The sequence below is a fragment of the Hylobates moloch genome, unplaced genomic scaffold (assembly GCF_009828535.3).
Source record: "Hylobates moloch isolate HMO894 unplaced genomic scaffold, HMol_V3 SCAFFOLD_21, whole genome shotgun sequence".
In the NCBI taxonomy this organism is placed as follows: domain Eukaryota; kingdom Metazoa; phylum Chordata; class Mammalia; order Primates; family Hylobatidae; genus Hylobates; species Hylobates moloch.
In genome coordinates, this window is record NW_026652296.1 from 24083667 (window position 1) to 24100475 (window position 16809).

A 16809-nucleotide genomic window follows, 5' to 3' on the forward strand; every position below is an offset into this window, starting at 1 on the left:
TTCAGTCTACCTCACCTCACACTTGCCTCGGTAGCCATTCCATTCCCACCCCTGGGGCTTTGCTTATGCTTTCGCCTTGATTCTGGAAGTCCTCAAACACTCACCTTTTCCCTTTATCTATCTGTAGAAATCTCACTCCTTTCTGTGTTCACTCAGCTCAGTTGTGAAGTGTTTGCAGTGGTTTCATTTTGCTTTGTATTACATGTTTCACCCTGCTGGATCCAGATTCTAAGCACAGGTTTTATGTGTGTGTTCTTAGCAAACATATAAATGGAGAGATCCAGTTGATCAAAATAGCCCTAAAATAATATGGAACCAAGAGATTGTCTCCCCAAAACATTTTCTTCAAGATCCCTGCCTTCATGAACACAAGGGTGCAGGATATCAGACGTGAATGCACAGGGCCGTGATTCTTTTTTTTGTTTGTTTGTTTGTTTTTTTTTTGAGACGGAGTCTCGCTCTGTCGCCCAGGCTGGAGTGCAGTGGCGCAATCTCGGCTCACTGCAAGCTCCGCCTCCCGGGTTCACGCCATTCTCCTGCCTCAGCCTCTCCGAGTAGCTGGGACTACAGGCGCCCGCCAACACGCCCGGCTAATTTTTTTGTAGTTTTAGTAGAGACGGGGTTTCACCGTGGTCTCGATCTCCTGACCTCGTGATCCGCCCGCCTCGGCCTCCCAAAGTGCTGGGATTACAAGCGTGAGCCACCGCGCCCGGCCAGGGCCGTGATTCTTAATTGAATGACTCCATGAGAGAAAAATGAGAAGAGTTCAACTTTGGACTGGATAGCCAAAGACCTTGAGATAGAAAAGAGTGAGGATATAAAGAATGGCAAACCCACTAAGGAAAGAGGTGAAAAGTGAGGCAAGGGAGGTGCCCAGGGCTTAGTCATTAGAACCAGTTGTACTCAGAAGCCATTGAAAGATCCCAGCAGGAGAGGACCCAAGGTCCAGTCCATTTTTCAAAGTAAGGTAACCTACTTTCATGTTATATAGCTAGTCAGTAGGAAGACTTAGATTCAGCTTGTAGTTTTTTAAAGACACGTAACAGATTCAGAAAATTAAATAAGTGAAATTTTTAGATCTACTCAGAAATATCAAAGTATATCATATAAATATATCTCCCACTATGTATTTTGGTAATCTCTTTGGCTGGTTCAGCCTTCTCCAAACTGAGCTGTTGGTCTTGCAAGATCATTCTCATGCCGAGCTATTTCGTTTTTTTCCCTAGCAACTCATAAAATTATTTTCTCTTCTTTTTTTAAATTTTAGGTCGAATGCAATTCCCGCCTGAACCCTATAAATACAACTTTGCTAAAGGTAATGTGCCTTCTTCCCTCACTTCCAACCCTTATATGTGCTTCAGATTAATCATGTTTTCTGGAATAATTGCCCAGAAAGGAGCAAAGCTTCCCTCTCTTTGGTTATCTCATTCTCTTTTTTTTTCTTTGAGACGGAGTCCCGCTCTGTTGCCCTGGCTGGAATGCAGTGGCGCAATCTCGGCTCACTGCAACCTCCACCTCCCGGGTTCAAGCAATTCTCCTATGTCAGCCTCCTGAGTAGCTGGGACTACAGGCACGTGCCACCATGCCCGGCTAATTTTTCGTATTTTTAGTAGAGATGGGGTTTCACCGTGTTAGCCAGGATGGTCTCGATCTCCTGTCCTCGTGATCCACCCACCTTGGCCTCCAAAAGTGCTGGGATTACAGGTGTGAGCCACCGCACCCAGCCTTCATTCTCTTTTTAAAATAATGCTTTTGGCCAGGTGTGGTGGCTCACACCTGTAATCTCAGCACTGTGGGAGGCTGAGGCAGGTGGATCACAAGGTCAAGAATTTGAGACCAGCCTAGCCAATATGGTGAAACCCCGTCTCTACTAAAAATACAAAAATTAACTGGGCATGGTGGTGCACACCTGTAGGCCCAGCTACCTGGGAGGCTGAGGCAAGAGAATCACTTGAACCCGGGAGGCGGAGGTTGCAGTGAACTGAGATCGCACCACTGCACTCCAGCCTGGGCGACAGAGCAAGACTCCATCTCAAAAATAAATAAACAAATAAATAAAATAAAGCTTTTTTCCTGAATGTGTTCTCATTGTAAAACATTGCAAAAAAGAGGAAAGCATATGCAATAAAATAAATTTAAATTATTTGTAATCCTACCACCCAAACCTCCGGTAAAATACTGCTGGTTTTTTCCTATGCATTTTTACATCATTAAAATTAGAGACGGGCTGGGCACGGTGGCTCACACCTAATAATCCCAACACTTTGGGAGGCTGAGTTGGGCAGATCACTTGAGTCCAGGAGTTTGAGACCAGCCTGGGTGACAGAATGAGACCCTGTCAAAGAGTATTTACAACCCTGTATCTGTTTTCCTCAACTTTATGACATAGCCTTTCCCATGTAACTAAAAACTTTGGCTGGGTGCAGTGGCTTACACCTATAATCCCAGCGCTTTGGAAGGCCGAGGTGGGAGGCCAGAAGTTCGAGAGCAGTCTGGGCAACACAGTGAGACTCTGTCTCTACAAAAACAATAAGAAAATTAGCTGGGCTTGGTGGTGCGCATCTGTAGCCCCAGCTACTCAGGAAGCTGAGGCGAGAGGATTCCTTGAGCCCAGGAATTCGAGGATTTGTGCTCCTGACGCTGCACTCCAGCCTAGGTAACACAGTGAAACCCTGTCTCTAAAAAAAAAAAAAAAAAAAATTTCGTCAACATGATTTAATATTGTGAGAATTAAGATAATGGATGTAAATTCATCCTGCTGTATTGGTAAGGAAGCTTTCAGTAGCAATTCTCATGATGAGGATGGATGCATTTTCTTTCTCTTAGGGCAAATACAGACCAACTCTTACGCCAAATATCTAAAGTTAGTATCAAGTGTCTGCCCTTTTGAGTATATCCGAGGCAAGAGTTTCTGCCTGTCATTGTTTCAACCTAGCTTTTCCTAGAGCCTCTACTAAAGTGTTGAGGTAGCTGACTTTCTAGTTTGAACTTGGGAACTTGGACTACTGTAGATTTCAATGCCGGTCATATGTTGCTTACTGCTACATTTTCAGTCTGAAAGACCTCTGCCGTCTTCCCTTTCCCTTTGAAGTGTGTTTGAAAGGGAAGTGCTGTTACCAGAAACAGCCTGTAGTTCCTAGAAATCTAATGTGAAGTTAATGCTCTGAGGTGACCACATTCAAAATGTTCTGCCCTCCAGGCAATTGATGGGCTGGTCTAAAAGTTTTGGGGAGGGGCTGGACATGGTGGCTCACACCTGTAATCCCAGCACTTTGGGAGGCTGAGGCCAGGAGTTCAAGACCAGCCTGCCCAACATGATGAAACCTCATCTCTACTAAAAATACAAAAATTAGCTGGCCATGATGCTGGGCACCTATAATCCCAGCTACTCCAGAGACTGAGGCAGGAGAATCGCTTGAACCTGGGAGGCGGAGGTTGCAGTGAGCCAAGATTGTGCCATTGCACTCCAGCCTGGGCAACAAGAGTGAGACTTTATCTCAAAAAAAAATTTTTTTTAAGTTTGTAGTTTCAAATTAGTTTCTCACTTCAGGTTTGAATCAATATACAAAAGCACAAAACTAAACCCTACAATAACCATAGACATAGTTATTTTGGGGCAAAAATGCCCATCTACAACACCATAGAATAGAGTGGATAACTCCTATGGCAGACTGAACTGATTCTCAAACCATTTGATAGGTACCCATCTTGGAAATAGTTTCTCCCAGTATTCTCTCTGCATATGGGAACTGTTCTATGTTCTAATCAGGTTTCAGCTCCTAAACTTCATGAAAATACAGCCTGTGGCTCACGCTTGTAATCCCAGCACTTTGGGAGGCCGAGGCAGGCAGATCAAGAGGTCAGGAGATCGAGACCATGGTGAAACCCCGTCTCTACTAAAAATACAAAAAATTAGCCGGGCGTGGTGGCGGGCGCCTGTAGTCCCAGCTACTCAGAGAGGCTGAGGCAGGAGAATGGCGTGAACCCGGGAGGTGGAGCTTGCAGTGAGCCGAGATTGCCCTACTGCACTCCAGCCTGAGCGACAGAGCGAGACTCTGTCTCAAAAAAAAAGAAAAAAAGAAAATACAGCCTGTGCTGGTTTGGTTTTTTGTATATTTGTTAGATTAGATTAAATGTTTGTTTATAATCTTATGCTTAGAATTTTCAGGGGCCTCTCCCTTGTTAATCTCAAACTTCTGTGTCTTCTGTGGCATTCTCCTCAGTAGTAGTCCCCCTTCATAGTAAGTTTTAATGCCAGTGAATTGAAACCATGGGGTTCATGTTCCTTTTTTAAAAAAGCCAGTCAGCCAGAAGGATATCATCTGAGTCCAGAGTGTGTAACAGCTGGAAGAAAGAGAGCAGGCCTATGGCCAACATGCCCTAAAAACACTTTTCTGTGGATAGTAGATTCAAATCACCTGAGATCTTATTAGAAATGTACGTTCTTTTTTTTCTTTCTTTTTTTTTTTTTTTCTGGAGACGGACTCTCTGTCACCCAGGTTGGAGTGCAGTGGCATGATCTTGGCTCACTGCAACCTCCGCCTCATGAGTTCAAGCAATTCTTCTGTGTCAGCCTCCAGAGTAGCTGGGACTACAGGGTGTGTGCCACCACACCCGGCTAATTTTTGTATTTTTAGTAGAGATGGAGTTTCACCATGCTGGCCAGGCTGATCTGGAACTCCTGACCTCAGGTGATCCCCCCACCTCGGCCTCACAAAGTGCTGGGATTACAGGTGTGAGCCACCACACCCAGCCAGAAATGCAAGATCTTGAACCATACCCCAAACCTATCAAATCAGAATCTCTGGGTCAGGAATCCAAGAATCTGAGTTTTAACAAGTCCTTCAGGTAATTCCAGTGCACACTAATGAAGCCGTACCCTAGAAATCCTTGCACACGTAAGAATAACCAGCTGTAAATGTTTATGAAGTGAAAAGCGGCATTACCAAACCCAGCTATTAGAGGAAAGTGGCTGACTGAGTGAGCCGGCTGAATTAGTATCAGCTCCTGATGGCAGAGTGCCCTTACTCACGGAGGAAAGATAATGTAGAGTTGAAATGGGACTTGGACAGCTTGATGCACAGAGAAGTTAGGGTCACACTGTTCGAGGGCTCTGAAAGGAACCTTCTTCAGGTGGTTTTCATGGCTGAGAGTAGTGGTTAACTTCACTATCACCTCAACAGAAAATTCCCACCATGGGCCTGAACGTCAGGGCTTCAGTCTTATTGATAAATAAGTATGTAATAATTATTTCAGATTTTCATCCAAGGTTATAAATGTTTGTATGTAGGTGCATTGAGATGCAAACTTGCAGTTAAATATTAAAACCTAGAATTCGATCTTGTTGTGTTTGAAAGGACTTGGGGTGTTCAGAGCAATTCAGGGTAAGTCCCAGCTGACTTGCATATTTTTCCTTTTCTAGATGGCAGACTGTGGGGGACTGCCCCAGGTAGTTCAGGTAAGGAGAATTTTTTTTTAACACCCATTTAATTCTGCTTCTCTGTCTGTGCAAAGATTAATGCCCTCTTGTTTTATCCCCCCAGCCTGGAAAGCTCACCGAGGCCTTCAAGTACTTTTTGCAGGGAATGGGCTACAGTGAGTAGTACACAACTTTCTATCTAGCAACGATATAGGAATATTGGGGGCCAGTTTCACATCTGGGACCCCACAATTCTTGAAATATAACCTCTGTGGCAGCTAGCTTTAAGCAAAGTAGAAACTGAAATGTTTATGGAACATTCATTTGTCCATATTTATAAGCTAACACACTCAGCACTTACTTTTGTCAGGTACTATATATTCTTTTTTTTTTTTTTTTTTTTTGAGACAGAGTCTCACTCTGTCACCAGGCTGGAGTGCAGTGGTGCGATCTCGGCTCACTGCAACCTCTGCCTCCCGGGTTCAAGCGATTCTCCTACCTCAGCCTCCCAAGTAGGTGGGACTACAGGCACGTGCCACCACACCTGAATAATTTTTGTATTTTTAGGAGAGACAGAGATTCACCATGTTGGCCAGGATGGTCTTGATCTCTTGACCTCGTGATCTACCTGCCTTGGCCTCCCAAGGTGCTGGGATTACAGGCGTGAGCCACCGTGCCCAGCCTATATATTCTTAATCTAAGAGGTCATTCTGTTATTAGTGCCAGTTTATAGAAGAAGAAACTGAGGCTCAAAGAGACTAAGCACATTGCCAAGGGTAAAAATTCAGCTGCAGGGCCATGATTCAAACCCTGGCAGTCTGACTCCAGAGCCCACATTTTGAACCCCTGAAGCTTAGGCTGTCCTAGGTGTGAATCTGAAATTATGATTTGCATTTAAACTCAGCTGGTTAATAACTCCTGACCTAGAGAAATGAAATGGAGACTCCAGGAGAAAAGGGCAGTATCCTTGGTAAAGTCTCCTCCACCCCAGGAGATGAACTTGGGGAGTGTTTTAGAGCAAGTCCAAGGGTGTGTCCATATCATATGCCATTGTCCTAGTCTCTTGTATTGTAAGACCCCTGAGCTTTCTCATGGTCACAGAATTATCTACACTTGCTCCTTTCTTGGAGTTTTTAGAAAAACTCTTTCACCCAGGTACAGAGCTCTTTACCCAGTAGGGTGATTTTTCTCCTGTCTTTCGTATTAGTGTGGATAATGGTCATTTGGTGAGCCTCCTGGTCAGCTGCTCTGGGCAGCTGGGCCCTGGGTGCAGCCCTGTACCTGCCAGGCAGACCGTGTATGTCTTGTCTCAAGTGGCTGTGTCATCCTTGCCTGTGAGCCGCTACCAACCGAGCCCACACCCACAGCCCTGTGGCTCATTGGGAGGAGCAGGAGCCCCTCTCCTAGCCCATTCTTATCCTTTTCCTATGAAATAGCTGATCTTCCAGCCCACTTCTGATCCAAAGCAAGATGACTGTTTATAGCGGAGGGGAAGACAATTGCCTTTGTCTAGTTGAGGAAAGTAACATTTGAGATGTTACTGAAGTATCTGTCAGCCTCACCTCCTCTCTGGGACCTTAAAATAAAATTTTATCCCTGGCTTAGAGTATTCTGTCAGTGTCTACCAGGCAGCTGAGGTTGCCACTTGGCACTCTCGGGTCACTAACTTGCCTTTTCCTGTGTCCATCCTGCTTCCAGTCCCGTATGTGCAGCTCAGTCACCTGAGCACCGAGTCAGGTACCTTCCTCTGTGCTGGCCCTGCCCCGCCTTCCAGTCTCTCCTGGCTGCACTGGCTGCCTGCAGCATGTCCGCGGTCTTCCTGTGCAGTGAGAGCCCAATAGAACGTGGCTCAGTACGCCCCAAGAGATTTAGCCTACAGGTCCAGCCCTGGTCCCCCAGGAGGCAGAAAGGATCTGGTTGTAAGGGGCAGGCCTCCTCTTGTCATCCTAAATCCAGGGTCACAGCAGCAGCTGAAACTTGATAGGCAGGGCCCATCTTCCACCACCACCTACTGATCCTTGAATTAACCTCTAGACACAGGAATCTAAGGGCAGCCTTGGCTCTAAATAGGAGGGTCAGAGCCTATGCCCAGAGAACTCTGCAGATGATAGCACCTTTTGACCCCAGCATTGAAATGACAGCTAGGGGAGTGGCTGCTGCCCAGGAGGACAGGCAGGGAGGCTATGCCAGGTAAGGCCCAGTCCCAGCCAAGCTGGAAGGACCTTAGAGTCAAGCACTGGCAGAACAGGAGTCTGAGTTAAACACCTACTTCTCCGTCCCTGGCAACCTGTACCTCATCCCTGTGTTGAGGTCAGCTCCAAGCCACTCTGCCCTCCCCTTCACCTGCACCATCCTACCCATCTCCTCCCTGGTAGCAAGGTAGCCTGTGGACACGGATGGTAGTCTCGTTGTATCGGGCTTGCACTGTGTTTGTGAAACACCTTCATACTTGTGTGTGTCCTTCTTTTCTTTTGGTTTAGTCTTGCATGCACTGTAGGTTTTGGTTACCTGTTTGGGTTCCCAAAGCCTCCATTCTGTCACTGTCTGAATGGTGTGGGCATAGCTAGGAGGCTATACTCTGGATTTAGGGTTTCCCCTTGTTCTGTGGTGACTGCAGTCAGCTGAGATTCCAACCAGATCTAAAGGATTAAAGTGGCCTCACATATCACCACTCACCTAGAGCAAATAATACAAAACGGGGATGGCTATATCTTGTCCTGGGTGTCATTGTAAATGAGTCGGAAAAGCTAAACATAAAGCCTTTGGTGAGACTCCTAGGTTAGCTGGGCTTAACTGGGGCTTCATCTTCTAGTCCCCTTGGTTCTCTGTTACAGTACCATCTGCCAGCATGACTCGGCTCGCCCGATCACGAACCCACTCAACCTCGAGTAGCCTCGGCTCTGGAGAAAGTCCCTTCAGCCGGTCTGTCACCAGCAATCAGTCAGATGGAACTCAAGAATCCTGTGAGTCCCCTGATGTCCTGGACAGACACCAGACCATGGAGGTGTCCTGCTAAGCAGATGCTCCTCCCCTGGACCATTGCAAGTCCATCCTTCTTCAAATGACCACTCCATAATATAACATTTCATCCAGTAAACTGGCCTCTACTATCTTTAACTCATGCATGGCCACTGAACCTCTCTCTAATAGCCTGGATTTATCATTCTTTCTGCCTGCCCACCCCCTTTTTTGTATAGCCCAAGAACCACTTCCATGCCATACTGTAACATTCCAACATCTTTAGCTGATCAGATCTCTCCATATCCTCTCTTGCCAGCTTTTTCCCGTGCTCCCCCAACTATGTATCGGATAAGATTCTTTGATCCCGACTCTGTGTGTGCGAGCACGCGTGTCTGTGTTTGTGTGTGCATAGTTCTGTGGTTTTAGACATGCTTTCTTGTAGTGCTTCTGCAAAAAACAAAAAAGGGACTTATTTTGCATTCTCAATGGTGTTTTTAAGGGAATTAGGCAGAACAGATTTCTAGGTTGGGTAGGCCACTGCATTCTCTTTTGTTTGCAAATTGGTCAACAAAATTTGCAAAGTGATTTCAGGAGAGAGCAGCTTTGAGGAATGTGGAAAATCATAATTGCCGTCTGGACCATTGATTGATTGTGACCAGTAGTAGAAGGGTGCCTGTTACATAGAGAGGCTCCTTCTGTCCAAATGAATTTCTGTATACTCTTCTGTAAATAAAAGGGAGGAATATATTCTGCTGGAAGCCCATGAACCATCGGTGAGGTTCTGATACAACATAGAGTTTTTTCCAAGGAGTGAATGTGGCTTAATTACTGGACTCTCTTAGCACAGGAAGGTGGAAACAAAATGCCAGGCCTCTGCTCTGAAGAGCAAAACTGCTGTCGCTGCAGTATCTGATACCAGACATCCACATATCCACAAGAAGTGCCTCTTAGGTCTGTGATGGAGAGTGTGTCTCCATTCCTCAGTTCCCAGAAAGGGGGAAGGTATGGCCTAAAAAAGCATGTAGATGGTGGAGAAATGGGTGGGGGGAGAGGAACAGCCATTAACACAGTATCATGTTTAATAAATATAGCCTTGATTTCAGTAGATGTAATCGAAGCCAGATTAAATTGATACATTTCTCAGCGTCTTTTTTTTGAGACAGAGTCTCGCTCTGTCACCCAGGCTGGAGTGCAATGGCACAAACTTGGCTCGCTGCAACCTCTGCCCCCTGGGTTCAAGCGATTCTCCTGCCTCAGCCTCCCGAGTAGCTGAGACTATAGGCACCTGCCACCATACCCAGCTAAATTATGTATTTTTAGTAGAGATGGAGTTTCACCATGTTGGCCAGGCTGGTCTCAAACCCCTGACCTCAGGTGATCCACCTGCCTCAGCCTCCCAAAGTGCTGGGATTACAGGCATGAGTCATTGCTCCCAGCCATCAGAAGGATTGTTAATCCTATGAACTCCCTTTTGTAGGAGGGAAACGGCCAATCTGTAGGGGCAGCCCTGTCCAGGTGAAGTTGTTTTCAGCCTCTTGTCTACTGTTAGGTGAGGGAGTCACAGCCAGACAGAGTATTGCTGGAGGGTGAGAGAACTGTGGAGACCAACTGCCACATAGCAAGAGCCCAGCTCTTGGGAGCATTGAGATGTAAGCTCAGGGTTACACAGTTCCAAATCTTGGGAACGGGCTTTTCAGACACACTGTTTGCTTTCTGCTGAGATAAGGAATGCATCACTCTGCTAGAGTATGACTTTTTACAGATTATTAAATAAAGCTGTATATGTCTCATTGTTACCTGATTGCTGGTGTTATTTCTTTCAAGCCATTCACTGGGGTTCAGGGCAGGACTGAGTTGCTGTATGCTGGTTCTGTGTTGCCATTTTCACGTGATTGCTTATCCACCAAGCGACACTGTCCGTTTATAGGAGGAAATGAAGACTGATGATAAATCATTTGCCCAAGGTCATACAGCCAATAAGTCCAGCCAGGATCAAATCCCAGGGAATTATGCAGAATTCTATCTGATGTGTCTGTATTTCCCTCAAGCCAAAAATCGTGAGAAGCCTGACAGTGTTGTTTGTGATGAAGGAGGAGAAGCTGAGGTCTTGAGAAGGTGGTCCATGTCACAGCTCCACCACCTGTGTGGGATTGCTAGGTTCCACCTCTCATTTAATAATCTGCAACCACTTGTCTGGGTTCCTCTAAGAGACCAGCTTGTTTCTCCAGAAATGGCTATATTTGTACCCATCAAGAATAATTTCAGAGCAAGTGTGGTGGCTCACACCTGTAATCCCAGCACTCTGGGAGGCCAAGGTGGGCGGATCACCTGAGGTCAGGAGTTAAAGACCAGCCTGGCCAACATGGTGAAACCCTGTTTCTACTAAAAATACAAAAATTAGCCAGGCATGGTGATATGTGCCTGTAATCCCAGCTACTTGGAAGGCTGAGGCAGGAGAATCACTTGAGCCCGGAAGGTGGAGGTTGCAGTGAGCCAAGATCACACCCCTGCACTCTAGCCTGGGCTACAGAGCGAGACTGTGTCTCAAAAAAAAAAAAAAAAAGCCAGGTGTGGTGGCTCATGCCTGTAATCCCAGCACTTTGGGAGGCCAAGGCGGGTGGATCGCTGGAGGTCAGGAGTTCAAGACCAGCCTGACCAATATGATGAAACCTCGTCTCTACTAAAAATAAAAATAAAAATAATTAGCCAAGCCTGGTGGCATGCGCCTGTAATCCCAGCTAGTCGGGAGGCTGAGACAGGAGAATCACTTGAACCCAGGAGGTGGAGGTTGCAGTGAGCCAAGATTGCACCATTGCATTCCAGCCTGGGCAACAAGAGTGAAACTCCGTCTCAAAAAAAAAAAGAATAATTTCAGGAGACCACCATTTCAGATGAGTTTTCAGTAACCCGGGGCAAGTGCCAGCAAAAGTGCATGTGGATTGCTACATCTGTGAGAGGCACTCGTAAAAAATGACATGAACCACCGGGCGCGGTGGCTCACACCAGTAATCCCAGCACTTTGGGAGGCTGAGGTGGGCAGATCACGAGGTCAGGAGATTGAGACCATCCTGGCTAACACAGTGAAACCCCGTCTCTACTAAAAATATAAAAAATTCGTCGGGCGTGGTGAGGGGCACCTGTAGTCCCAGCTACTCAGGAGGCTGAGGCAGGAGAATGGCGTGAACCCAGGAGGCGGAGCTTGCAGTGAGCCGAGATCGCACTACTGCACTCCAGCCTGGGCAACAGAGCGAGACTCTGTCTCAAAAAAAAAAAAAAAAAAAAAAAAAAAAAAAATGACATGGGCCCTGCCCATTCTGGCAGAGGAGTTGAAACAAATGCATATGAACAGATAAATATTACCAGGCTGAAGCCTTACAGTGCAGGCCAATGCTCCACAGAATGCTGACATGGGAAGGAATTGATCTGATGGCCTCAGCTGCCCTTTTTTTTGTTTTTTGTTTGGTTATGTTTTGTTTTGAGATGGAGTCTCGCTCTGTCGCCCAGGCTGGAGTGCAGTGGCACAATATCCACTCACTGCAGCCTCCGCCTCCTAGGTTCAAGCAATTCTCCTGTCTCAGCCTTCTGAGTATCTGGGACTACAGGCATGTGCCACCACACCCAGCTAATTTTTTGTAGAGATGAGGTTTCGCCATGTTGGCCAGGCTGGTCTGGAACTCCTGACTTCAAGTGATCTGCCCGCCTCAGCCTCCCAAAGTGCTGGGATTACAGGCATGAGCCACTGTGCTGGGTCTTTTTTTTTTTTTTTGAAACAGTGTCTCACTTTGTCAACCAAGCTGGATGGCAGTGGTGTAATCATAGCTCACTGCAGCCTCAAACTCCCGGGCTCAAGCCATCCCCCCACTTCAGGCTCTTGAGTAACAGTGACTACAGGCATGCACCACCATGCCTGGCTAATTTTTTATTTTTTGTAGAGACAGCGTATCACTTTGTTGCCTAGTCTGGACTTGAACTCCTGGCCTCAAGTGATCTTGCCTCAGCCTCCCAAAATGCTAGAGTTACAGGTGTGGGAATCAGCCCCTTATTGAGCATCTGTGTATAGGCCAGGCCCTTAATGCCTTCCTATAAATTTCCTTCTGTTGATCCAGTGAGATAGATGCTATTCCCATTTATGGATGCAGAAACGGTCCAGAGACAACTAGTTTGTAAATGGTCACAAAACTAGTAAGTGGCTGTATGGGAAACAGTTTCCTCCACTACACTCAACACTTCCAACACTGCCGTGACCAAACCTGTGAGCTTTTTCCCATATACCAGCCAATTCTCCAACAACACCCCAGACAATGGGTAGGTGTCCTAAGTTATGACACCAGCTTCCTGGAGTTAGTACAGACCCTACAGGTTAAGGGTTCAGGCCCACAAGACTGCCCCTTGCTTCAGATGCCAGGTGCGAGCAGTGGATCCCCAGGTTATTCGTACTTCTGTCCAACCTGGCTACAAATTGGACCCCCCCCCTCAGGTTTGATAGTTCGCTAAGATGGCTCACAGAACTCAGGGAAACACCGAATTTACTGGTTTATTATTCAAAAGGATATGAGGCTGGGTGCAGTGGCTCACACCTGTAATCCCAGCAGTTTGGGAGGCAGGAGGATTGCTTGAGCCCAGGAGTTCAAGACCAGCCTGGGCAATATAGTGAGACCCTGTCTCTATTCTAGAAACAGAAAAAAATAAAAAGGATATGATAGGTCGGGCATGGTGGCTCACACCTGTAATCCTAGCACTTTGGGAGGCCGAGGTGGGTGGATCACGAGGTCAGGAGATTGAGACCATCCTGGCTAACACGGTGAAACCCTGTCTCTACTAAAAATACAAAAAATTAGCCAGGCGTGATGGCGCATGCCTGTAGTCCCAGCTACTCAGGAGGCTGAGGCAGGAGAATGGTGTGAACCTGGGAGGCGGAGCTTGCAGTGAGCCGAGATCGCGCCACTGCCCTCCAGCCTGGGTGACAGAGCAAGACTCTATCCCAAAAAAAAAAAAAAAAAAAAAAAAGGATACGATAAAGGATACAGGTAAATGGCCAGATAAAGAAGTATATAGGAGGCTGTGGCTCAAGCCTGTAATCCCAGCACTTTGGGAAGCCAAGGCAGGTGGATCACCTGAGGTCAGGAGTTCGAGACCAGCCTGGCTAACATGATGAAACCCCGTCTCTACTAAAAATACAGAAATTAGCTGGGCGTGGTGGTGCACACCTGTAATCCCAGCTACTCAGGAGGCTGAGGCAAGAGGATCGCTTGAAGCCGGGAGGCAGAGGATGCAATGAGCCTAAATTGTGCCACTGCACTCCAGTCTGGGCAACAGAGCAAGACTCTTTTTTTAAAAAACAAACAAACAAACAAACAAACAAACAAAAAAAAACGTAGATCTAGGTCTGGAGGGGTTCCAGGGAGTTGGGGTGTGCCACCCTTCTGGTGTGTTGGATGTGTTCACCAACCTGGAAACTCTCTGAACCTCGTACTTTAGGGATTTTTATGGAAGCTTCATCACATAAGCATTATCAATTATTGACTCAATCTCCAGCTCCTCTCCCTACTCCAGAAGATGAGGGTGGGACTGAAAGCTCCAAGCTCATAATGATGGCTTTGTCTTTCTAGTGACCAGTCCCCATCCAGGAGCCCACCAAGTGTTGCCTCATTAGAACAGAAAACACTTCTGTCACTGAGGAAATTAGAAGGGTTTTAGGAGCTCTGGCCAGGAGCCAGGGAGGAACACCAGTGCATATTTCTTAGTGGAAGACATAGGATTTTAAATTTTGTAATTCTTAGGTGCCTCCGTAAGTAGAAAAGGAGAGTTATGCGGTGGGATTCTTTTGAGACCAGAGATTCCCTACTTCCTCCCCCATTCATGAACTGCACCTTGAGGCTTGTTTTGAAGATGTGCCTGTCATAAGAATATGGGCATTAGAGTTGTATGGCAGCAGGAGTAGGAAGGTGGGCTCAAGCTCAAGCCCCTCCCTGCCAAGGCCCACATCCCTGAGTGGCTGTCACCCATTCTAACATCCTGATTAGAACTCTCTTGCAGAAGTGTACCTTCACTCTGGCTCCTTCAGCTTTCTATGCCAAGTGCCTACAAGGATAAAAATCAAACCAGCCTTCCCCAGGATCAAGGGAGAACCTGAGCAGGAGTGCTGTAGCTGGCAAGGCCCCAGAAGGGGCTGCATGGGCTGAGCTGGAGTCAGGAGTCATTTCAGTGCAGTGGGCCCTTTGTCTCCAGGAGTACTAATCCCCCTAATGGGGAAGCAGCGAGAGGGTGTGGTTAAATCTTAATGAAGAGTGGGACTGAAGGTAACACACTGATCAAAGACAATTCAGTTAGAGTCAGATTCTTTATCCTAGACCAGTGATTCTCAAGCTTGGGCATGGACTGTGGCTCATGTTTGTAATCCCAACACTTAGGGAGGTGGAGGTGGGAGGATCAATTGAGGCCAGGAGTTTGAGATCAGACTGGGCAGCACAGTGAAACCGCATCTCTACAAAAAATTTTAAAATAGGCCAGGAGTGCTGGTGCACACCTGTAGTCCTAGCTACTCAAGGCTGAGAAGGGAGGATTACTTGAGCCTGGGTCAAGGCACTAAGCTATGATTGTGCCACTGCACTCTATCCTGGGTGACAAAGCAAGACCCTGTTAAAAAAAAAAAAAAAAAAAAAATCAAGCCTGGTCATGCATCGGAATCACCTGGAGGCATGAAAACAGATTGCTGGGCCTACCCCGAGTGTGATTCCATAGATCTGGGGTGCGGCCTGAGAATTTGCATGTCTAACAAATCCCCGCTGAGGCTGCTGGTCTAGGGACCATACTTGGAGACCACTGTCCAGATATTGCTATTCAAAGTGTGGTCCCCAGACTGGCAACATGGGGGTCACCTGGGAGCGTATTAGAAATGCAAAATACTGAACTCCGCCCCAGACCTTCTGAATCAGAGCCTGCAGTTTAACAAGATCCCCAGGTGCTTCCTATACACATTAAAGGTTGAGAAGGCAGTGCTTCCCACACTCATCAGTCAAGGGGATCTCCTGCCGGGTTTAAAATTTAGATTCCTGGGCTCCCTATCTGGAGACTTGGATTTAGAAGGTTTGGGAGATCCCAGAATTAAGCCCCGCTGAGTGATTATGATGGTCAGGCCAGCATGGGAACTCCTACTCATTTTCCTCAGTCCTGTGTTCCTTGGACAAGACCAAGCCACAAAGCCAGAGAAAAACCTTTTGCTCCAGGATCATGACAAGGCAGCAGCTGCTCCCCTAGAAACAGGAACTCGGGGAAGGTGGCTCCTCGATGGTCTATGATGCCGTCAGAGGAAACGGGTGGTTGTGAGAACCACAGAGTCTGCAGTCGGAGCTAGAGCTCCAAGGACCCCACGCCTGTGTCTCTGTGAGAGAGCTCAAAGGGCCCTGGGCCTTCCCTCCCTGGCTCGGCTGTGCTTGGGAGGGTTCCCCAGTCCAGAATCCCTAAGGAGCATGGGGCAGCTGATCCATCCCTGGTGTACAAACTGCTGACTGCAGACAGATGCTGAGCTACCCAAACCGACACCTAGCCTCTCCCTGAAGATCCTCCCAGGCTGAGAGAGTTCTGGGTATCCTAGGACCAAGGACACTGGCAGACTTCCAGAAGGGCCCCCAAAGCCCTAACCTGTCCAGCCAGAGCATGCGTCTCAGCAGAGCTGTCTTCCCAAGCCTTTGATGACAAACCAGTAAGTATGCTTGCTTTTGTTCTTGGATGGCCTGGAGACAGGTGAGGAAGAATGGTCTCCCCAGCCCAGACTGGGACTGGGCTTTATTTGCCGTTGGGAAAACAACAAGCCCAAGGAGAAGGGGGAGTGGTTCTACTGAGGCTGTAAAGAGGGGTGGTTTCTGGGGGTCCTAGAAGAACCAAGATCCACCTGCTCCACCTTTGACCTCCTCTTGGAGCTTACGCTCTTCCCTGCAGCTTGTCTTCACGCCCGTCTTAGTCCCATCTCAGGTGCGCACTTGCTGTGTGACTTTGGGCCCCTCTCTGCGCTGCAGTCGGACTCCAAAGTCAGGAACGTGAGGGCTATCATCTCTCAAGACATTTCAGCTGTAGAGCCTACAGTGCACTCTCACTCTCAAAGGCATGGTATTTCTCAGTTGAAAGAGAAGGAGAGGTCTCCCTTTAACTCAATCCAAATTCTTTTTTTTTTTTTTTTTTTTTGAGTTGGGGTCTCGTTCTGTTATCCAGGCTGGAGTGCAGCGGCGTAATTATGACTAACTATAGACTTGAACCACTGGGCTCAAGTGATCCTCCCGCCTTAGCCTCCCAAGTAGCTGAGACTACTGGCATGTACCATCATGCCCAGCTAATTTGTTATATTTTTATAGAGATGGGCGGCGGTGGGGGGTGGGGGGGTGTCTCACTATGTTGCCCAGGCTGGTCTCGAACTCCTGGCCTCAAGCAATCCT

General features: G+C 47.3%; 1 protein-coding gene across 5 annotated transcripts in view; it reads left to right on the forward strand.

Annotated features, from left to right (window-relative positions):
- The window catches only part of NDRG3 (NDRG family member 3), a 97097-nt gene extending 86916 nt beyond the window's left edge, over positions 1 to 10181 (forward strand). For all 5 annotated transcript variants that reach the window (XM_032141828.2, XM_032141829.2, XM_058432907.1 and 2 more), the window contains 4 exons: positions 1268 to 1315; positions 5423 to 5458; positions 5544 to 5595; positions 8254 to 10181. In XM_032141828.2, coding sequence (XP_031997719.1) covers positions 1268 to 1315; positions 5423 to 5458; positions 5544 to 5595; positions 8254 to 8435 — 318 coding nt within the window. In that variant the 3' untranslated portion in view covers positions 8436 to 10181. The remainder of the gene's footprint in view (positions 1 to 1267; positions 1316 to 5422; positions 5459 to 5543; positions 5596 to 8253) is intronic.
- The last annotated feature ends 6628 nt before the right edge of the window (positions 10182 to 16809 follow it).